At 37.3% G+C, this 24,805-nt stretch overlaps 1 protein-coding gene across 6 annotated transcripts in view; it reads right to left on the reverse strand.

Annotated features, from left to right (window-relative positions):
- The window catches only part of ARHGAP24 (Rho GTPase activating protein 24), a 498,181-nt gene that overhangs the window by 6,694 nt on the left and 466,682 nt on the right, over positions 1-24,805 (reverse strand). For all 6 annotated transcript variants that reach the window (XM_054591782.1, XM_054591788.1, XM_054591785.1 and 3 more), the window contains 4 exons: positions 17,864-17,996; positions 15,004-15,077; positions 12,598-12,719; positions 1,296-2,373 (listed from right to left, as the gene is read on the reverse strand). In XM_054591782.1, the coding sequence (XP_054447757.1) occupies positions 1,296-2,373; positions 12,598-12,719; positions 15,004-15,077; positions 17,864-17,996 (1,407 nt within the window). The remainder of the gene's footprint in view (positions 1-1,295; positions 2,374-12,597; positions 12,720-15,003; positions 15,078-17,863; positions 17,997-24,805) is intronic.

Consider the following 24,805-nt stretch of genomic DNA (forward strand, 5'->3'; position numbering starts at 1 on the left):
CCCTTGTGCTGAACTGGGCCTCAGGCCTTCTCCTGACTTGGGAGTCCAGTGTTGTTTCCCCTAAACTGTGCTGAAAGGAGAACATAAAAAAAAAAACCCAAAACAAAACAACAACAACAAAAAAACCAGCTTTGCCATTTCTGTGACCTCAGTGAAATGTGGGTGTGGTGACTTTCAGCTTTTCAGTACAAGGTTACATGTGTGAGTTCTGGGCCCCATCCTCGGAATCCCTGCCTCTTCAGTCCACGGACTATCTGATAGTCAGGGGCGCTGTGAACACAGGACGCTGAGCCAGTGCCCCTTATCTTGCCCGGTTGCTTTCCCGGAGAAGTTGCTAAGTAACTTCCTTCCTATCTTGGCCACCTTATCAGAATATGTAAACTGACATAAATTAGGTTTTAGCATAGCTGTTTCCTTATAAATCATAGCTTTTGCTTCCCATTCAGGCTACAGTTTTTCTTGTCCACGTGAATACACTTCATGTCATCACCTTTCTCAAAAGATTCCCATGGATTCCAATCTCAGAGCAAAAGCCAACGACTTAATCTGATCTCCAAGGTCCTGTCACCTGTTCCTTGTTAGGTCCCTGAGCTCGTAGCCCAGCCCATGTCATGGCATTTCCACTTGCTCATCTGCCAGGCATCTGAACAGCTTCCCTTTTAACCTGCCATAAGGCCGTACGCTCAAAATTACATGCCAACAACGCTTCCTACCCCTCCTCCCGCTTTAGTCTTCTACTTAGCATAGGACCTATTTTACTTGTATCTGTCTTCTCCGGTAGTGTGGATGCGCATTCTGTGAGGGCCGAGTTTGCTGATCCTCGGGACCTGGAACTGAGCCTGGCAGATAGTGGACACTCTCTCAGCATTCAACAATTGAAATAATTTTAAAAAAGGCCTGTTTATTTCTATAACTTTTCTTTACCCTCGCTTCATCCTTTTCCTGCCAGCGAAAACAGGCTCCTTATCGTCCATATGTCCCCTCACTGCTCATCTCTAACCAGTCTCTAGAATGAAGTCACATACCATTATTGGGCATGTCTTCTGTGCCAGGGACAGTGCTAAATTATTTTTACATGCTTTTGAGATAACTACTACTCACATTTAAATTTTTCACATTAAGAAACCAAGGCTCACAGAGATAGAGCGAACTTTCCCGAAGTCCCACGGCTTCCAAAGGGTAAAACGAGGACATGAATAGGGTCTCTGGTTCTGGGACTAGCTTTTTTAACGCTGTGTGAGCCTGTCCCACAGTGGGAGGTTCTCTGGCAGTTAGGGCCCCCAGATTTTCCTCACCTCTTTATCTTGGACTCATACTCTATCTTCTGTTTGGTCATTTCCTGTTTCAGGCTGGACACTAAACTGTGCAGTGCACTGTGGTTGCTGGTGTTGTTTCCCACAAACGTCTCACTGTTGTCACTGCTGCTGGTGGCACGACTACTTCGACCTCCCACACTCCTCCTGTCACTTTTGTTTTCATAGTCCCCAGGATGGGAAAGATCGTCTTGCGGGGGCCCATCCAAAACAGGGTCCTCAAAGTTCCCACCATAAAAGTCTTGTTCTGGGCAGGTGGTTGTAGAGGAGCGACAGGAGTTGGAGTTCTCAGGGAGGGAGATTTCACAGGAGGAAGTGGACCAGGTGGCACTGTCAACACTCTGTTTGTCATCAAGGTTCATCATGGAGAACTGCTGATGGACGTTATCATAGGTGGAGAGCCTGTTGTGCTGGCCTGACTCTCCTGTCTGCTCTTTCTGCTTGTTATCTCTCAGGGTCACATAGCCATTGGGCAGCCAGGTCATGCTGCGACCATTCATGGGGTTCCCAAGTGAGTCGGTGTTTAAAATGCCCATTCTCACTGTTCCGTTCTGTACACTGTGGGTGCCCATTTTGGTACCAGACCCCTTCAGTGAAGAGGTCCTTCTGGCCTGTAAGCTCCCATTGGGAGTAGTTTGGGTTTTCTCAAGACCTTCTGCATTGCTGCTGCTGAAGGATCCATTGGTGACAATCCCACTGCCCTTATTGAAGGCGGGATTCTTTTTGACCATAAGAGGGGGACTCCTAGAAACATCCAGCTTATGGACACTGTTCCTTGGGCTGTTAGTTTTGCTGCCTGACAGAGCTGTGGGGGATCCATTATCTACACTGCTTCTCTGGGGAGACTCGGGCTTCTCCCAAGAGCACCGCCTAATAGGACTGTCCTTGGTATTATTGTTCTCCTTGTTCTGTAGCTGACCCATGGTGGTTTTCTTCTGCATTTCATTGTTGTTGTTGCTCACTCCATCTTGGGGCTTGCTTTGCAGTTCTGCATCTTTGGGGAAGAGGTGATCATGTTTGCCAATCATCACTGACATCAATTGCTGGACTACCACGGTGCCTGAAATTGCATAGAAAACAAAGTCGTATGAGTGAAGTAGTTTCGATTTACTTCCCATTTTGAAAGTGACTCTTAAATAACCACATTCAGGTGAACATTCAGCATTATTAGTATTGCTAAGCTCTATTCTTAATGATGATAATGGCAATAAAGGCTAAAATTTCTTGAGAATTTACTATGTGCTATGAACTCTACTAAGCACTTTGCTTTTGTTAGTTTACTTGGATTTTAAAATAAACCTATAAATAGCTACTGTCATTGTTCTGTAAATTTTAAATAACTTGACTACGGTTACAAAGCTATTAAGGAGCAGACTTGGGGTTTGAACCTAGAGTTAGCTAGTTCCAAAGACCGGGCTCTTGATCATTTTACAACATTTCTTGCAAGTTTGACATTTATTTATGAGAAATATTCCTCAGGAGGATGTCACTGTGACCTCTCATTGACAATGACCTCAAACCATCAAGACCTTTTAGTGGCTTCTCTATGTGGAAACCAATACAATCTCTAATGGATACATGGCCTGTCTTTCTAACATATCACAGCAATAAAGTTCCATATGACTTTTTCACTTTTCAAAAGCCTCAGAGCATTTTAAGTGGCATTAACCAGAAAGGTTTAATAAGGACCTCCAAAAATCCTCTCATCCATAAAAGCAACTGACAAAAAATGCCCTGAATCAACATTTTTAGAAGTCTGGAAGTTAACCAAAGGCTTAGAGCAATCTGGAGATTGTTCACTCAAGAAAAATGGTTGAATCCCAGTAAGAACAGCAAGCTCTGAGGTTTTTTAACTTTCCCTGTTCCCATCTGTCTCTCCCTAGCTTTGCAGTTGCCTTGAAAACCAACATCTGGCCATCACAGTGGGCACCCACAGTCTGGAAGCCCCTGGAATAGGCAGAACATGGTTAAAACTCCTTTGAAGCTCTGTTACTACAGCACTGTCATTGTTTGGTGGTTGCCTATTTAGTGGTTGCCTGGAAGACGCCACTAATGAGGCTTGTCTCATTTTGTTTGATTAGGAAGGTGTCCGGTGTGAACAGCACTTTTCTCAGGGGTACACTTGAAAAGTATAATGTGGGGCTCTTTTGTTTAACGTCATGGCTGCCTGAAGCAACAGATAACAGTTGGAACAAACAACAGGCTAACCAAAAAGCTTTTAAAAAAGTCTAAGAAATGAAATTTCCATGGGAGGTTTTGAAAAGCACTGATCCATTCCTGGAAATCTAGGGGAGGACATGGATGCTTATAATTATGTGCAAGCCCAGGGCTGTGGACATGTTCAGGAAAAAATGGAGACATCCCCTGGCCTCTTCCCTCTGGCTGGACTTGAGGCTCTGCACAAGCCAGAACCAGAGGCCAAGGCAGAGTCATAAACTGCCTGGCTGAGTGTGAAAGGTTTGCCTTAACATGCACATAAAGCCCCTTGGTAAAAAAAAAAAAAAAAAAAAAAAAAAAAGGGACTTACTGGCTCTAGACATTTTAGGAAATCTTTGCCTAAACATTAGCTGATAACTAAGCAAACTAAGTAGAGACTTCAATGACCATATATGGCAAAGAATATAGGCATAGCTGAAGATATGTCAATTGACATTACCCAATCTGAGAAACACAAAGACAAAAGAATGAAGAAACTTGAACAGAGCCTCAGAGACCTGTGGGACATCACTAGGTATATCAGCATATGCACGATGGTAGTCCCGAGAAGGATAGTAAAAGAGAATTGAAGAGAAAGAATATTTCAGGAAATAGTTACTGGGATCAACCCAATTTGAAGGAAAACCTGAATCTATACATCCAAGAAGCTCATCAAATTCCAAGCAAGGTCAATGCTTGGATCAACACTTAGAACTATCATCATCCAGCTGTCTTAAACCAAAAACAAAGACAGAACCTTGAAAGCCCAAGAGAGAAGCAACTCATGTACAAGGACTCCTCATGTACTGAGGAGTAAGATAGTGCTTTCTCATTGTCAGAGGCAATGGGATGAAATATTCAAAATGCTGAAAGAAATACCATCAAGTAATAATTCTATATCTAGCAAACCCATGCTTCAGAAATGGAGAAGAAATATAGACATTCCTAGATAAACATAAAGAGAGAGAGAGAGAGAGAGATCCGTCACTAGTAAATCTGTTCCATAAGGAACACCAAACTTCAGTGCATTTTAAAGAAAGAGAAGATCTACAAGAAAGAAAGTAAAATCCTTTACACAAATGAAAATACTATGGTTCCCATTTGATCTCATATTTTTACTATCACTGTAAAGTATGAATTAGAAAATAAACCAAGTTTCAGACAGTAATAATAGCTTGAACACAGTGAATAAAAAGCTAATTTGTTATTGAAAACAGTAATTTATTTTTAAATTAATGGATTTATCAGGTTAATGGCATATTAGCTAAAATCCCAAAATGCACTTTTACATATTCCTCACTTACAATATGGGCTCCAGTCCCTTAAAACTGGCCGACACCATTAACTAGGCTTCTAAACTAGTTTCCCAACTTGGGGACCCCAATTTCCCTAACAATATTTTTAAGTATTAATTTTATTCATGTAATGAAGCAGTATAGGCTAATGCCAGTATCAGTCATCTTTACTTTGGCTTGAACTGTACTAATTTGGTGTGTTAACTTGGTTTATAACATGTTGATAAGAGTTCATAAGAGTAATCTCTGAAAAAATACATATAGAGAAACAATTTAAATGTTAGTAAATATAGTTTCTACATAAAATACTTAAAACATGAGATTCGGCGAGGAAGATGATGGCAAGGGCTGTTGACAATGCTGGTTTCTATGGAAACAGCTGCTAATCAAGTGCCTGTTGAGAGTCCAAGCCTGACCCAAGGCAAGGCCATTCTTTAGCTGAAAGCAACACCTAGGCAAGATTTGACTCGGAATATAATTCACATCAAATTGTGAATAGGAAAAAATGTGTTATATCTATGAATCTCCCACGTGCCAGGTCTAATGCTAGGTTGATGTTGATTAAACATTAATATTTAAACAAATTACCTGAAGATTCTGTCAAAATGTAGGTAATGGATGGGGCACAAGATTTTATATTCCTAACAAGCTCCAGACGACAACATTCCAGCAATAACAGAACAGTAGCCCTGGCATCACCTGGAAGCTTCAAAATTTCAGGACCGACTACAGGCCTCCTGAGTCAGAATTTGCATGAGAGTTTGAGAAACATTGTGTTACATGGAAAGGTCTCACATCTTCTAAATCAAGTTTTTGAAAAGACTGTGAGATAGGACTTAACATTTTTTCACGTGAGAAAACAGGTTCAGACAGGTTAAGCTTTCACTCAGGGCCACACAGATGATGGGACCAAGGTGAAGTCTGATGCTTCATTTTCTTACTCCAAATCATGTTCTTATCCTACTATATTTTAGCTTTGGGTTTAAACTGTAGTAATAATAAACTTGATGTTTTTCTAAATAAGAAACTAAATACAAGACAACGATCTATTGAATTTATTGAAGAAAAAAACCTGAATGAAATTAATGGTATTATGTAGCTGTCCTTTCTCTGTGAGTAATCTCTGAATATATCATCCTATTTTCAATGCATGTAGCAGTGAATCTGATGAAAAGATTTGGTATCGTTAAAATGGCTGTCAACATTGTCACCATTATGTACCGCGTTTGAAGACATGTCTACGCAGTTCTATTTTACTATTTGCCCTAAGACAGATATATTTTCAAATGTTAGCAGCTTCTATTATATATAACTCTGTCTAGTACTTGGGGGAAATGGAACTTTTTCCCACCATTGGAATATTAACATTTGAAGCATCACTGCTTCCCATCATAGCGATGAACTGTGTGGGGCATTTAACTACTTGAATAGTGACATCCCCAAGGTCTCCATGATGAGTCTGTGAATAGCAATGCCAAAGTGCACCTGCCACAAGTATAGAGTGAGTGTCAGCATCCTAGAGATTTAGAAATCTCTCTATCTTGGGAGGCTTTGCCCTTATCTAGCATCCAGGATAATAAATGGCAATAGTTTCTTGTAAAGCAATTTTCTTTCAATTTTTATGGCCATTTGGGACAGACTAGCTTGGTAGTTATAATGAAGTGTGTGTCATTATGTGCACTTAGTTTTCCTTTTTATTCCTTCCTTTCTGTCATTCTCTTCCTTAGAATGTAAATGAGAAACATGAAACCCAAATAATGAGGTCAGAGCAGTTATAATCACCGCCCCTTTCTGAAGAGTCCAAGCAGAGTCAGCAGTGGTAGTGTGTGGCATGGTCCGGCCGCTCCACCACTCATATAATTTGATGCAGGCTAAACTTAAATACCATCTTAGGCATTTTTCTTCATAAGCATTGGATAAGAATTCAATCTTCCTTTAAAGATATCTAGAAACTTTAGAGAACACCGATATACACATAAATAGTATATAGTTAGTATATATACATATATATGGCAGCAGTCTATGAAATGTAGTTTTCAAGTTTTTATTTTTTGCAAAGAATAACCTTTGCATGTCATTTTGCCAGTGTGCAGGCATCTGTAAGATGCATAGTGATTTTTGACAAATGACAGTCCTGGAAATACCACATTATCATAATATTGAAAATTTCCTTGTGTCTTTTGTGGGTGGTCCCTCACTCCCACCTCCCACCTATGGCCACCGCTGATCTGCTTTTTGTCACTAAGTTTTTCCTTTCCTAGAATTTCATATAAGTAAAATTATACAGTATGAGGTATTTTGTGTCTAGGCATATTTACTTAGCATAATACTTTTGGCCTTTGTCCATGTTGTTGCATGTATTGGTAGTTCATCCTTTTCATTGCTGAGCAGTTCAGTTCTATGTATGCACCATGGAATTGAGACCTTTCATGATTCAAACAAATTAGAACAACAAATGAGATTACTTTGCTGCTCCATTTCCTCCTACTTAAAAAAAAAAGGAAAATACAAAAAACTATTTTGTCTACTTATGTACCTACTACTTCCACATATTACCACTGTATTTAGAGATAACTACTTCTCTTATTGGGTATCAGCTTTGTTAGGGAGAAAAAGAGGCCAAGGACTCCTACTGAAATGATGCTCTTCAGTGCCCGAAGAAGCTCCAAGCTCTGGGTTTTGCTTCTTTCCAGAACAACTCTGCTTTCTTCTGCTCACAACATTGACAGAGGGCAGAGGGAGGGTAGACTATTTAATTTTTAAAGGATGTCTTCTAAATAGCAACAATAAGACTTAAAACAAAAAGACAAAATATATCCACTGACTTCTAGAAGGATGGTACTGAACACTATGGCAGCATAGTACTGAAACTCCCCACATAAAAATAGAGCAACTAGTTAGCAAATCCCAACTCGTGGACAATATTCACAACAAATCTAGGTGACAAGGTATCCTCCCACCATCCCCCCAAAGAAATTGCTAGAGACAAATCCCCATTGCCACAAGACATGCATGGTGTTGATGTCTGTGTGAGAGGAAGTAAGAAGAAACAAGAATGGGCCAGAGAACAGAAAAATCCCCAAAGTATAGGCATTCACTGCAAAATGCAGAGAGTTAATTTAAGAACAGCAGGTGAAATTGGCGGGGGTTGGGAATGTGCCAAATCCAACAGAGGCAATCTGTGGGCAAGCCTGAAGAAGTTAGAGTCGTCTAGCCCTTCTGAACTCACAGCATTGTCCAGCCAGAACTCCCTTCCAGATAAAGCTTCCCATGGAGGGGAACCTTGGGAATGGAATCAAAAACAAGCAGGACTAGGACAACAGAGATAAAAGAAATGGAAGGTTAATTAAAACCAAGGATTGTAACGAAGTGAGTATGTTTTAGAAAGCAAGCTGCCCTGTTTTGTAGTACTATGTGAAAAAAAAGATTTTGCTGTGTGAAGCAGAGAAGTTAACCTGAATTTTGAATAGAGGTTTTACATGTGCCTGGCCTATGATAACATGCATTTGAAAAATTCACTGAGTCATGCAGATCCTCCAGCTATTGATATCTTTAATTCTAGAATATCAAAGACATTTAATTGTGCTCCTATCAACCAGATCTCACCAGAAAAGTGGTTAAATATTAAGTAATTGTCAAGTTTAAGGTATTAGATAAAAGTTTTTTACTTAAAAGTTCAAATTTTATCAATGACAACAAATTCTGCCAGTGTTTTCATTAAACTAAAAGGGTAATTTAGTTCATTTTTGAGAACCTGTCTGCCAAATGCTCAAGTCTGAATAACAATCGTCTGTCCATTGTTCTTTCAAGTAAACATGAAGTACCATGAAAAATGCAATTTGTATAGCTTTCAACTCAAATACTTACAAAATTCATTTCCTTGAACCAATTATTGTATTACTTTAAAAACAGCATGTGGAAGAAGTGTTTTATACATACAGCTAATCTTTCTATCAGAATGTTGTCTCAAAAAGATCTGTTGGGGATTTAGTACAGTTAATATTTTCTACTGTCAAACAAAACCATTCTGTAGTAAAACTGGCACTTTTTCTGTTGCCAGTGCATGGCAGTGAGAAAGGAATGTGATGATGCTACTGGAGCTTGGTACAACTGCCTGGATTCATACTAAGGTGCCAGGTTTTTTTACCCATCATTGCTTTTGTACCATCGGTGCAAATGTCAGCATAGTGAAAGGGCAAAAAAAAAACAAAACCCCAAACCCCTCAGTATAACATCTTAGTATTATTATAAAGATATATTTGAACTTGGGGACCTCCTGAAGGCATCTTAGGGACCCCCAGGTATCCCTGTATCACATTTTGAGAACTACTAGACTAGAGAGGCAACCATGTAAGGACCAGTGATGATCATGAAATGCATCCTTACATATGGAACTAAAACTAGATAAGAACTAAAAGGAAAAGACTATAGTATCTACTGCATATGTGTGTGTGTGTATACATACACACATATATCTATAGAGTACAAATATAAAAAATGAAAGGAGAATTAGGAGATCACATAGAACATGTTTAAATGTTTGCAATCATTACACTGGTATTAGTAGTACTAATACTGTTATTCTAAGGCTATTATGTGTTTAATGAGAGGTAGAGCAAGTGACTATTTCTTAGATATTTTAATTCTGTTATTTCCACTGTTTTTGAGAACAGGGACTCATATTTGGAAGGAAAGAGATAAAATTATAGCAGAGAAAATAAAAATTCTATAGTCATGATTTTGAAATGGAAATATAGCGTGAACTTGTGAGGCAGTTTCTTTAGTTATCATGTCTGTGGGTATGCACTTATATCGGCTAGCTCTGTCCACTGAAAGGTCCAGAAACAACGACCAAACCTGTGGCAGCGGGCATCACTAGTATCTCTGTTTTGGTCTTGAAATACCATTTCCTACTAAAAAACTTCTTAGAAATTAAACTCTCTGGAAATGGGCTGATTACAGGTTTGGGGCAGGAAACCTAGGAGCCTAGGAAATCTTGAAATACTAGGAAGAAAAGAAGCTACCTCAAATGATTAAGGTCATGTCAAAAGGACTCAGAAGGTGACTTGAAGGGGCTTCCACTGGCAAAAGATGAAAATCAATGACAAATAATTACAAAGACCAGTAATTATAATGCATTGACCCATGAAATAGATTTAAGTACCTGAGTTCATGATTGTATCTTTAAAATAGTGTTAATAATACTATTTATAATAGGAAGAAGTAAAAGAAGGAGGAGGAGAACTCATTGTTAGAGAATGTTCAGAAGTGGCAGCAAGGATGGATCTAGAGATTATTATGCTAAATGAAATAAGCCAGTCAGAGAAAGCCAAATACCACATGATCTCAGTCATACGTGGAATCTAATGAATTAAATAATTTAACAAACAAAACAGAAGCACAGATACAGAGAACAGAACGACAGCTGACAGAAGGGAGGGGGTTCAGGCACTGTATGAAAAAAGGTGAAGGGGCTAAGCAAAAAAATATGCATATTAATATATACTTTATACATTATATATGTATATATTTTATATGCTATATATTTTACATAATATATATTGTATATTAGATATATTTTATATATATTTATAAAAATATATATACACATAGACAAAGACAACAGAGGTGACGGCCAGAAGGAAAGCGGGGTAGGGGCGGTGGATGAGGGCCAAGGGGGGATCTAGGGAGAAAGACACTTCACTTCGCGTGACGGATGCACAACACACTGTGAATGATGTTTTCTTGAATTGCACACTTGAAACCTGTGTAGGTTTGGTAACCAATGTCACCCCAATAAACTCAATGAAAAATAATCTATTTCATTATTTAAAAACTAATAAATAAAGGGAAAGACTCAAGCAGCATTTACCCTGCCTGTTATTTATGAAAGTTACCACTGGGTTACTAAGTAGTAGATGAGGAAAAGAGACTTTTTTTAAAAAATAAAAATATTCCAATTACTCAGCTAAAAAAATAAAATTATAATGCTATGACATGGATGAGCATTGACGACATTACACTAAGTAAAATAAATCAGTCACAAAAGCACAAATATTGTGTGATTCCAGTTCTATGAGGTATTTAAGTAATAAAATTCACAGAGACAGAAAGTAGAATGAGCTTGCCAGGAGATGAGGAAGAAGAGTTACATTTAATCAATATGGAATTTCTGTTTTGCAAGATGACAAGAGTTCTAGAGATGAATGATGGTAATGATTGCATAGCAATATGCATGTACTTAATACCACTGAATCGCACGTCTAAAAATGGTCAAGATGGTAAATTTTATGTATTTATCATAATTTTAAAAATTGGAAAAAGTTGTAGAATTAGGATATCACCATTTCAACATCTAGTGAATGAACAGTTTTAAGAATTATGCTAAGATTATACAAATAGAGATAACCAGATGCTGGATATTATAATCAATAGCCTTACTGAGAATATCAGACATGAATTTGATCTAGGTCCTGATTTTTAGAAAACAGAGGGCAGAGGAACATCTCAAAGTGCATTAGGAATATTCAATCAACAGAATTCTGACTGTGGGGAACTCTGCAGGTAGAATAACCTGGAATTTTTCAACATAAATTGTAGGGCTCCTGTATGTTAAAATAGACTTAAAATATATCAGATAAAAGAATAGTAAAGGGTAAACATAATGTATAGGAAAGTCCATATTGCTGATAAAACCACAAAGATATGCAAGGGAATTATTGACATAAATGTCTGGGTAGTAAGATGGAGGGACAGTGTGCAAGGAAGAGCTTTTGGGTCCCTAGAAGTTTTATATCTTGACCTATGGTGCTTTCTAGAGTCTTTATCTTATAATAATTTATTAAGAGAAGTGGTGTGTGTGTGTGGTGTTTTCTGTATCATATTTATTGTATGTATTTTATTTTATGCAAAGAAAAGGTTTGTAGACAGCAGATAGAAATTAAGTTTTCTGGACCAACTATTTTATTGCAAAAATATCTGATGTTCAATTTACATTGACTTCGATATTTGACAAAATAAATTAAGTTGAACTGATGTGGGCAAACACTTAAAAGTTCTCTCTCTCTCTCTCTCTACTCCCCTTCCCCAAAACAGGAATGAAAATGTTAGAATTGTCAAGAAAGGAACAGTATGAGGGAGATAGTTTGTTCTAGACTAAATAAACTCAGAAAGAAATGGAAAATAATTATTCTTTCTCCTTCCCTCTTCTCCATTAAATTCTTAAATATTCGATTGGGGACAGGGAAAGCAGGTAGTGCAGCGGTGAGGCCCGCAGGAAATAAACAGCAGTGGCAGTCCGCCGGGGAGAAGAATTTTAGGCACTTTGTAATTTAGAAAATAAGAATTCCTTCATGTTACAACCCACAGGTAAATAAGCAATGTTGTCTTACAAAGGATCATACAAGATCCTTCTCTACTTCTTCACAGCAGTTAAATAAAACCAAAATTAATTAAAAACATAATGCATTAAAATAGTAACTTTTGAATTTTTTAGAAATTGCATTGGACTCGAGTGAGCTGGAATTGTCTAGTTCTTGCCTAATATTTTACAGATGACTTACAGAAATTCCTTTTATTATTGTAAGGTTACTAAGAAATCATTTAGTAAACTAGAAAATAAAAAAAAAAAAAGCGTGACTACCAAAGAGAAGATTTTTTTCATTACAAAAACTTGAGTCAGTAAATGGATTTATCATGGACTCACTTATTTCTCTAGTTTGCTCAATAGGTTCAGGCCAATCAGGAGACAGTGATTATTTTTTGATGAGGGTATAAGATAATCATTTACTTACCCTCCATGATAGTCAAAGGATCTTCCACTTTGGGGCGCAAGATATTGGGGCCAAAGACAGTGGCCAAATTCTGCACACTCATTTTGTTAACTCCGGAATAGGATTGTACTTCATCCAAGAATCTGTTGGGTGTAAGAATGTGAACAAAACACAATGAGGTCAAATTTGTCAATGCAAGGAGTCATTAGGAAGTATTTATAAACTGGAATATGATAAGCAATGATTATACAAAAGAACTTATTTAGAGATTCAAACAGTCAAATGTGGACAGAATACAATATATTGCAAATTATTAAGAATCAAACTTGAGGGGCCATACCAGTTACCATCTCTGGCCTGGCTTGGATTGGTTTCCTCTGTCAGTCACAAAAACAAGTGTTTGGAAAACATTAATATGGACTTGAGATTGAAGAATATGAATTCCCTTCCAATCCCTCAATAAAGTGTTAAATACATATATTAAATTTGAGAATTATAAATAAGATCATCTGGTACAGTCCCTACTTCAGAGGGGAAGACTCAACCCTCTTTATGGAGTAATTTGTGGGCTCTGAATTTACAGTCTGTTAAAAAATGAGATCAAACATGGTTTAAATTAAAACCTCAGTTCTACTGATATGAAAAATTACAAGCAAAAATGTTTTCAATTTATTAGGTGCTAAAGAATAAGAGGCATGAAATAGCTTTTTTCCTGAATGATTTTAGTGGGAGGGATTGCTTTTGTAATCTTTCAGTATTTTTTTCATTCCCTAACTCCTCCCTTCATTCCTTTTATAAAAGCTTTGTTATTTCACTGATAACAGTGAATTTTTACAATAGCTCACTGATTGTACTGATAAGATAAAAAAGAAATGGTCGAAAATAAATGCTAACTTATCTTATGTGTTACTTAATATATTTTATTATGTATCAGTCATTGTGCTAACAATAAATTCTCAAAGCATCCCTGTGAGGTAAACACTATTATTATTTCCATTTCATAGATGAAATACATGAGGCACAAGAGAGATTAAAAATCTTTTCCAAGGTCAGAGTTAATTAGAGGGAAGAGCTGAGATTTGTACCCCGGTTGTCTGACACTAGAGTTGGTGCTCTTAATTACTATATCATGGCTTTTCAAAAATGTGCCTATTTCCACATGTTCATTACTGTTACACAGACTGAACTATGGTGAAACTGAAGTACAAAAAGTCAAACTACTATTTCTTATTTGAAATAGCTGAAACTAAAAGTCTGCTTAAATGGTTTCAAGAGATTTTTCCATTGTAAAGATAAAGACTTACCAATAAGGTTCTTAAGCAAGCTTTTCCCCCTTTTACTTAAAGAGAATTTAACCATTTTTTTTAATCCTGTACAGTAGCTTGAATTAGTCCAAAATCTTGGGATAAGAAACTTGTATTTTAATAAGTTTATGATATCAGTGAAACTATGTTTTGCTTTTTCAAATTCTGAAACCTAAGGTATCATTTGCTTCTGAAACATAAAAAGTTATAGCACAAGGTTTTGGAATTCCTACTCAGTTACAGTGGACAATGAACTCCATAGTATTTCACAATAGCTGTAAACTCCATATCCGAGTCTGCTGAACATTTTATCTAATCATGACACAAAAAGCATATATAAGTGATGTACTGTATGGAATTAGAAATTTGAAATTTATTTTAAAATGGACTGGGAAGCTGTCAGAAGATACTCTGTAATTACGTCAATCACTAGTCTCTTTATTTAACTTTAAGGTTTCAGTTTTACATTTGGTTTTGTAAACAGGGGCACAAACATGGTAGTTCCCATCCCAGGCTTCAAGTTAAAAAGGGTCACTGAGAAAGAGCACTTTACCAGGCACAGTTATTTTTCTAACAGAATTGAATTACAAATTTTTTTTTTGTGAGTCTTGCTGTGGGAAAGGAATGGAAAGAAAGTAATATTTAGTGAGTATTTAGTACATACACACTAATTCATTAAAACTATAACTTAACTTTTTAAACAACTGTGAGAGATGTGTGTTTTAACTGCCCTTTTACCTATTCAAGATTCTTAGGTTCAACGAGAGTCAGAAATGGCACAAAGACAAATCAGTGGTAAACTTGGACTCCTGTGCAAATCTTTCTCATGCCAAGCAACGTGCTCCTTATCTTAAACAATAGTACCTGGTACGCGTACAAACAACTTTGACTAAAGTTCAAGGCAATATAGCTTTAATATTTAGAGCTAAGAGAGACTTCACAAATAAATTATAAAATCATGCAATTTTAGTGCTTAAAGACACCTTTGAGATCACTTTGTCAAACCTCTTAATTTTACAAAGGCCAACACTGAGCTCGGAGCAATAAAATGATATTATTCATTGTCAAACACATATTAGTGTCAGACTAAATATAGTCTTACCGTGTTTAGGACAATTCTTACCTGCAAATATACTTGAGGAGATTATAATTGACCACTGGCAAACTCTTCACCTGCTTTGTTAATTCCTTAACACCCTGAGTATAAAGAAGAAGAGAATAAATATGTGGAGAAATGGATTTAAGTGAAGCCCTTTCAATAGCTTAAACATTTGTTCACAGTTGTCTGAAAAGGAAGATAGCCTCATTTATAATAAGGTTATCTGGGGGGAAGAAAGCAGCCTTGATATAGTGAGGGTCCTTCCCATTTTTAGCATGACCAAGACATACAGCATATCTACAGATAAGTCTCTCAAGATGTGTCATGTCTAGGACATGTTGTTAGGGATGGAATAGAAGGTTGGAAAGCTTGATCTCTCTGGAAAGTTCACAAAGGGATAAAATGCATCATTTCTTTGCACTGTAGAACTTCCTCTAAAATATAAATGGTCCCAGAAAAGCTAATGGATGATGTAATGTGATTTTTTCTTCTTGTAATGGGCCAAATAGTAAGTATTTTAAGCTTTCTGGCACATATGGTCTCTGGCTCAACTCTTCAACTCTTCAGTTGTAGTGCAAAGGCAGCCACAGACAACATTATGTAACAAACGGGCAGCAATTTTTACAAATGTGCCATGAAAATCCAATAGGAAAAAGAATAGTCTCTTCAACAAACGGTGGGGAGACGACTGGATATCCACGTGACAGGAGATGATATTAGACCTTTTCCTTACACCATAAACAAAATTAACTCAAAATAGAGCATATACTTAAATGAAACAGCTGAAGTTTTAAAAAGTCTCAGAAGAAAATGAGGGAGTAAATCTTGGTGACCTTTGTAGATATGTGAGTAAAAGCACAAGTGACAAAAGAAAAATAAATTAGACTTTATCACAATTTAAATTCTTATACTTCTAAGGACACCCATCAAGAAAATAAAGACAAACCATAGAATGGGAGAAATTATTTTCAAACCATATAACTAATAAGGTATTTGTAACTAAATTACAAGGTTTGTCTGGAAAAGTTCAGCCATTGTTAACACAACAAGAACAGTTTGCACAACACTGATGTAACCTGGCAGCCAAGGAGAGTGGTCTGGAATGCATATGTGTGAACAATGCTGACCGCACTGTGTTAGTCAGTGGGGGTGGTAGATGCCATTGCGTGAACATGTGTACTGTGTGGCCATGGCATTCAAAATGACTGAGCACGTCTGAGTGAGTCGTGCAATGCATTTGCATCAAGCTTGAACTTTCCTCCACTCAAACTATTTGGATGACTCAGAAGGCTGCAGCTATAGGCAACTGGTAGGTTGGCAGCTTCATCCTGACAATGTGCCCAATCACGCATCACATTTTGCGCAGAGTTTTTTTACGAAACAAAATCACCCATGTGACTCAGCTCCCCTACAGACCACATTTGGTGCCCTGTGACTTCTGGCTTTTCCCAAAACTAAAATTACCTCTGGAAGGGAAGAGATTTCAAACCATCAATGAGATTCAGGAAAATATGACAGGGCAGCTCATGGCGATTGGGAGAACTGTGTGAGGTCCCAAGGTGCCTACTTTGAAGGGGACTGAGGTGTCATTGTCCTATGAACAATGTTTGCTGTATTTTGTATCTTCTTCAATAAATGTCTCTATTTTTCATATTGCATGACTGGATACCTTCTGGACAGACTTCATATATAAAGAACTCTTACAACTTAATAATAAGATAAGTAATCTAATTAAACATTGGGAAATGATCTGAATGTGATGTTTCTCCAAAGAAAATACACCCATAGCCAATGAAGTACATGAAAATAAGTACATGAAACGATGTTTAAAATCATTAGCCACTAGGGAAAGGCAACTCATACCTCAGTGATATACCCATTTACACACAGTAGGATGGCTACAATAAAAAAGAGAGATAACAAGTTTTGGCAAAAATGTAGAGAAACTGGAACCTGCAAACATTGGAATTTTAAATGGTGAAGCCTCTTTAGGAAACCATGTTACATATGGCTCAGCAATTCTGCCTCCTAGATATATACCCAAGAGAAATGAAAACATGTGTTCATAGAAGCATCGTTAATAATGGCCAAACTGTAGAAACAACACACATGTCCTACAACTGATGAATGATAAGAAATGGAATATTATTTAGAAATAAAAGGAGTAGAAATACTGATATATAGCACAATGTTGATGAACCTTGAAAACAGTAAAAGACACCAGTCATGAAAGACAATTTATTGAATGATGCCATTTACATGAAATTTCCAGAATAGCAAATATGTAAAGATAGAAAGTTGATTAATAGTTGACAAGAGCTGGGGAAGGAGAAGCATGAGAAATAGGTATGAGGTTTGTTATGGGGTGATGGAATGTGTTAAATATTCTAGAATTAGATTTGGTGATGGTTGCATAACTCTGAAAATATACTAAAAAGCAATGAATTGTACACTTTAAATGGATGGTTGTATAGTATCTGAATTGTATCTCAATAAAGATTTTTTGAAAAATAAGAGGGAGTAGGTATGGTTTCCTAGGAGTCATTGTTTGAGGTGATTAAGAGGCTCACAATGAAAAAGAAAATACAAAATAAGCCATTTTCCTTGTTCATAGACTATTTGGCACCACAATTAACCTTGTAAGGGAGCTCAGTGGCCAGGGGAACTAATTTAATTTATTCAGCCACATTTCTTTCTTTCTTTCTTTTTTTTGATGAGAGAGGGGATCAAAAATGGACCTGAGTCGTGTGTATCAAGGCTTAATGTGTGTGATATCCACACACAGAATAGTGGAAAACAATCCAAGGACAGCATAGAGGAAACAAAGGACACTGACAAAAACCCTCAAACAAAAGCTTTTGTAGAAATAAATGCATAGACTTACTGCTTCCTCTTCCTTGCTGAGCAGTTTGGCACACGACAGAAAGTCTTCATACTTCGCGTAGGGAATAACTGGTTCTGGAAGTTCTCGGAGGTACAGTTTGAGAAGTGATGCCACTGTGTGCACATCTGTGTTGCTGTGGAGATAGAAGTGGGAAGACCATCTTTGGACTGAAACTTACAGTATTTTATTTATTTATCATATATATATATGTAAGTGTCAGAATTTTATATGAATGGGCAATTGAATCAGTCAACCTGGTTTTCAGGAAGCACATACTTCTGTGAGGTCTACTAGATGCCACCTCAGGTGGAACGGAAAGGCACATAGAAGGACACTTGGAATTCTCAGTGTGGTTTGAAAATATTTGAAAGTTCAGCATTTTGCTTCTGTCTGCATTTGATGTTAAGCAAAAGTATTAACCTTCAAAAACAATGAGCATATACCAAACTTTAAATAAAATAGAATACAATTACACAAAATACCAAATCTACATTTGTGAGCATGTATGTATTCGATGTCACATTAATTACTTCTGAATTTTAACTTTATTTCTTGAAATTTCCCATGCATTCTTGAAAAGACATTGGTGATCAGTTCTAGACACCTGAAGCTTGCTAGGACATGCTGTAACTTTTCAAGCAGAGCTCATTTTGAAAATGATGGATTCTCAGCATGATTGCTTGTCTAATATTGTAAGATAGCTGAGAACCCTTAGAGTTATTTAGAAAGAGAGGAAAGTGCTACAGAAATAAACCATGAAAACATGACTTTTGTATAACATGCAAAATTTATTTTTATTCTCTGATGAATACCAGGCTGGCAGGATAATTCACTGAAATATTATTTTATATTTTGTTCTCTGTACTTCCCCATATCCTGAAAATCCATGAAGATGGCTGACAGTAAAGATAGAAGGAGGTGGGGTTGTCTTTTTTGTTGTTGGTTTGGTTTTGATTTTTATTTGGGGGAGGAGGACAGGAACATGGGAAGGAGAGATGGGTGAGCAGGGAGGAAAATGGCCAACTGATTCCTATGAAGCAGAAAGAGTGGTAGTGAACAAAGTCAGCGGTTCTGTGAGTAATGAGGGCACAGGCCCACTCCCAGAACACGCTGTAGGGAGTGACAAGTTCCCAGAGGAGGGCTATACTTGGACAAGCTGGAATACAGGCAGCAGAATTTCCTGCCACAGTGAACATTCGGTTGCCCCAAGAGTGACATGAAAGCAGAGCTGACTTCAGCAAACCACGGGCTGGGGAAACGAGCATTTCAGTTCTCAGTTTGGGGCTCATAGGCTGATTTCACTGGGCATTTCCCACATACCTACTCTGTACTGAACTTATAGCAAACACAGTGGCTAGGACCCCCAGGTGTTAAAGGAAGTATTACTCTACCTTGCTTTTAACATATAACCTAGTTGTGGGGCAGATATTAGGCAGACAATAATATGAGTATATAATCACAAAGTGTGATAACTGGTAGTAAGGAAAAGTACTGGATGCAATCTAAAATCAAAAGAGGACTCATCTAGAGGTTGCCTCTCTGAGGAAATGATGTTTGGGCCAAGAACTGAGAGCCAAAGAACAGGAGGTCCTCCTGATTTAATGCAAAGCCAGTAAACAGTGTCCAAAGTAGGAAGGAGCATCCTATAATTGAGGAGCTGACAAAAGGCTAGGGAGACCAGATCTCAGTGGGACTGGATTAGGTGTGAGTAGCAGGTGCATCGTCATAGACCCTGAGACTTCACCTACCTCAGAATTAGGCAGGGAAAGACTAAGGTCTTCCATTTTCACATCGGGGTCATTTAGAGTAGGCATGTTGTCAATCATTTTGCAGATGTTAATAATTGAGATGATCTGATAAAGCCTGTCTTAACTAATTCATTTTATTCTCTTTATAATTAAATAAGTATTTTCCCCTTAAAATTCTAAACTAATGGACAATATAGAAGTCATCTCAAAGGCTAGAAAAAAAATAAAAATCATGTCTGAGGACATATGAAAACTGTGATCAAGCTCATTAATTCCTAAAAATACTTTCCAAAAAATTTTTTTAAAAAAAGATAGACCTAAAATCATCTCCATGGTAAGAAAGACACTTTTTTCTTTTTTCTGGCACACCAGTCTACTTCATGCATATCAAAGCCTCTCTGTGTTTCTTATACTCATTTTTAAAGCACCTGACTCCTGAAGGTGCAGCCATCAGTGGTAACCCCACCAAAAACTGGGAAGGGTATGCAGTTCAATCAAGTATTAATACATACAATTTCCATCTTGGATTCCACTAGAATCCAACCCACTCTAATCAAATTCAATCCATGACTGGGTTGTATTGTGTTGCGTTTAAAGTCAATGACAATTTTGTTAAATTATAGGTAGGGACACAGAGGAATATAAAAGTAAAATATAAAATAAGTAGAATTTCAATATATGGAGTATATGATATATAACTTGCATGACCATCACAGAGTGGTTATAGAGTATTTATGAAATAAAAAACAATAAATGAGACAGTAACAATAAATAAGAAATATATATTTAACAAGAAATCTGTTTTAGAGTTTGAATATTGAACTTATTCATTACAATGACCTTTCCCTGTTTTTAAGGTAACTTGTTACTTCCTGTGTTATTTTGCTTCTAATGAAGTGGAGCAGTAGTACTGAGGACATATGAACACTAGATGGCGAAATTGCAAAGTTAGACTAATCCAGACGGTGTGAAAATTGTAAAAGATAAAAGGCTGCAGAATCATTCTTCATCCACCAGCAATATTCTTAGCACCAAATCTGCAGTAATTTTACAAGAATAGAAATATTTGAGCTATAAATCAAGGTAATAAATGTGGACTGGGATGATTATATTATCCTTTCCCTAGTTACATCAGCTTTTTAGCATTATAGTACACACATACATATACACCCACACGCTGTTATATAGTAACAATGAAAAAAAATGACCAAATATATATAATTTTTCAATTAGCAAATGTTATTAAATTTTGGGGCGATTTATTAAGCTTAGCTTGTTTTGTAGGAAAAGAGACTTATATGTTTTCCTAGCATTCTCATTTTGGCTTTGTCCTTTCCCACTGAATGGAAGAAGACAATCACTTCTGGACAGACTCCAACATACTTGCCGGCTGTGATGCACCTCAAGAACCTCACAGTGCATCTGCCCGATTGCCAGTATGCTGCCTATTGCAATAAGAGGCCTGGGGTTTCTCTAAAAAACCATTTGGTATATCCACTCTACAAAACAGTAACCTTCTGCATCTGAATTTCCAGCCTGACATCTCTTAGTGCAAACCCATTACTTTAGCTACTTAATGTTTGCTTAATATATATATCCAATTAGGTAAATACCAATTAAGATGTCTTCTCTATTGTCTATCAGTTTAGAATTTCAAGAGAAAAAATATTTTTTAATTATAAAAAATAAAATTAATTAGTTAAGACAGGCACTATGAGATCATTTCTATTATTTTAACATCTGCAATTATGTGTTAATTGCCAAATGTGCCTAGAGGACCAAGTGAGCTGTCTTTGCCTCAGAAAAATGTATCTTGGTCTTCATCAAAGTGAAGTGAAGTAAGGGCATTATGGCAAATGCTGGTGTACAACTAGGACTAAAACACTCGCCTGGTTAGTAACAGTAATAGCGACAGCAGTAGCACATACTCTGTACCCTTCTGTTTCTGCATGAGGCCTTCACAGCCTTTCGCTGAGGCTGAGTAGATTCTGTTATTAACCCTCTTTGGGGTACTTGAACAGGAAATTGCATGTATTTGAAATACTTTTTGGCTAATTACTGATACATGAGGTAACACTCTTTTTAAAGTAACACTCTTTTGGTAAAATCGTTATACAAACCTTAGGTCGCTTTGACTCAGCTGGTGGTATAATCTGGCTTGAGAAATTAAGATAAATAATCATGTACATTCCATTCAGTGACAGCAGAGAGGCGAAGACAGGCGCAGGGATCCTGAGTTAAGGAGCTGTCAGGCCAGAAGATGCTCTGCTGCATATGTCTCTTAATTGATCAACATATGGGTTTTGTTTATACCTTACATTGTACTTGGACTTCTGAATTATGTAGTGCTTTTTATTAAGGTTAAAGGGGGATTTCCATGACATTTCTACAATTGGCCTAGTTTTATATTTTCAGAAGTCTTCCTTTGGTCATTCTGGGATTGTTCTGGAAATCATTATCTCACCAAACAGTTTATGAGCTTTCATGGTATGCACTGCCTCCTGCCACACATGCTGGGTGAAACAAAGATGAACAGCACAGATCTTTTTTTTTTCGATTGTTCCTCTTTCATTGTATCTCTAACCCATTACCAAAATGTTTCCATACCATTTCTCATTTGTTCAATTTCACAACATTTTCTGTATATTCTAGCTGCTAAGTTCCTGCCAGGTGAATGGTTTTAAGAATACTTTTATACTTCCCAAACATGACCAGCATTATTTATAATCTATGTACAGTATAGGCATCTTACTGACCTGAACAGGGATAAAGGAGCCTGATGACAATCCCTCCCTGATCACCCTCTGAGCCCACCTGCCTTCTCTGATAAAGAGACTAACACACACAGAAAAGTTCAAATGCCACAGTAATTACAAGGATAATACTACACAGGAAAGATCTTGAAACGTTTAAGCCTCAAAATTAGAATGGAAATTTTCACTCTGGATACTAAGCACAGAACACAACATAATCCTTCGATTTACCTGAATAGAATTTTCAAGGTACCCACACAGAAATTTAAAGATATTGTGAACTTACTTGCAACACACAGTGAGATAACCTAAAGTGCACTTGGAATTCAGAAAAAAATAATGTCATACTCCTAGAACTCCATGGAGAACACATGTGAGGCTGAAAACATTCAGTAGCGCTGCCAAGATGAAGACTTCCAGCAAAGCATCTTAAAGCAATACACTGCTCTACCTACCAAGTTCACCAAGCCATAAAAAAGCAAATCCAAATGTAGTAAGTTCCAAACTAAACTAAATGTCTAAGAGAAAAGTCCAGTTCTGTTCAAATTTATTTTCTTTTGTATCTATCAAAACTGGTACACTTTTTGGCAGTGAAACACAAATAGAGTTAAACTGTCATGGCTTATTATACTGTTACGGAAGTGTCACTGCTGAATTAGATACAACATCAAAACAGTTTCACCTCCAAAGTCCTGGGTTACATTGAATCCGTGATTGTCCCAAACAAGTTTTCTGGTTTAAAAGTAATAGTGGTAGAGAACTGCATGATGGCTCCTGAAATGGGCTGAATTGTCCTTCAACAAATTCATATGCTGATGTCTTAGCCTCTGATGTGATGGTATTTGGAGACGGGGCCTTTGGGAAGTAATTAGTTAGGTGAGGTCATGAAGGTGGGGCTCTGGTTTGATGGGATTAGTACCCTTAGACACAGAGAGCTTGCTCCCCGCTCTCTTGCCCCTAGGCATGCACAACAATGAAAGGTTCTGTGAGCACACTGGTGAGGAGGTGGTCATCTACAAGCCAGGAAGAAAGCCCTTACCAGAACCCAATCATGCGGGCACCCTGATCTCAGTCCATTTTCCAGAACTGTGAGAAAGTAAGTTTCTGCTCTTTAAGTCACCCAGTCCATGATATTTTGTTATGGCAGTCCAAGCAGGCTCCTCCAACCCCCAAATCCGCATTTGGTGACTTTTACCTTTAAAACCATTAGTGTACTGTTAGAGTATTAGGTAATGAAATGTTAGCGGGAAAACACAAACAAGCTTTCAGATAAAGTGGATTTATAGAAATATTACCAGGTAGACTAATACAATATGGAATAAACTGATTCTAAACCCTGGTTGTGTGCGAAAGTTCTTCAAAATTGTGATGATTAGGTCCTGTAAATTCTTACATAGGATGGTCTGGGCTGAAGCCTGGGCATTGAGATTTTTAAATTGCTTCTCAAGTGATTTTTATGTGCTGCCAAGGTTGAGACACACTAAAATAAAACACGTATTTGGGGTGGAAAACTTCCAACAAAAGAAAGCAGCTCCAATAGGTAATGGTAACAAATTTAAATATGGCCTCTCTACCATCCGTTGGAGCCAAGTAGTTACATACGTGTCTCTCTAATGTTCCCAAATGAAATAGTAGTGAGAGGAATGCTGTTCATGCTTAAATCCAACTGTCACATTGATCTTTTCTTTCCTATTTCTAGAATTACCTATGGTTATAGATGTACGTGCATATAGACTTCTCCTTTACAATGTTACTTATTATATAAAAATATTTGACAGTTTCATATGTAACCCAAAATGCCATACTCATGAGCATGTGCATTCCAGACATGCACACATGTACACACACAGTTGTATGTGCATAAGATACTTAAAGTAACATGTCCTATTGTGTACCTATAGGAAGAGATTACTTTGTGCATCTGAGATTTATGATTCCAAATAATAAACCTCTCAAAGAAAGTAGCTACAGTCCCAAATTGGAAAAAAAATGCATGGATATTTGTCTATTTGCTACCGCGGACAATTATTTCCCATGGGTAAACCTCTCATTTCATTGTTTTTTTTTAATGCCTCACCCGCCTTTCCCTTCCACCTCTTTGCATTCTTCTCTGGCCATCATTCCTTACCTGTCAGCTCCTAAATTTTTCTTCCTCTACTGGCTCTAAGTGTTATTTTCCTGTTCTCCATGCACACCGCCTGGATAAACCCACAGGTTCAACTATCACTTTTCTAAAATGACGACAAGGTATACCTCTGTATACCTGACCTTTCCACTGAATTCTTAAATGTTCCATACACTTTGAACTCTAAACAAAGCTGACAACAACAAAAAACCCCTTACGATAAAATTATTCTTCCTTTATCATTATCAGCTATGAATGACATCATCAGCATTCACACAAACAAGCAAGAAACCTAGAAATCAACCTAAATTTTGCT

This window comes from Pteronotus mesoamericanus, unplaced genomic scaffold (genome assembly GCF_021234165.1).
Source record: "Pteronotus mesoamericanus isolate MK-2021 breed Mesoamerican mustached bat unplaced genomic scaffold, CSHL_Meso_final scaffold_232, whole genome shotgun sequence".
NCBI lineage: Eukaryota > Metazoa > Chordata > Mammalia > Chiroptera > Mormoopidae > Pteronotus > Pteronotus mesoamericanus.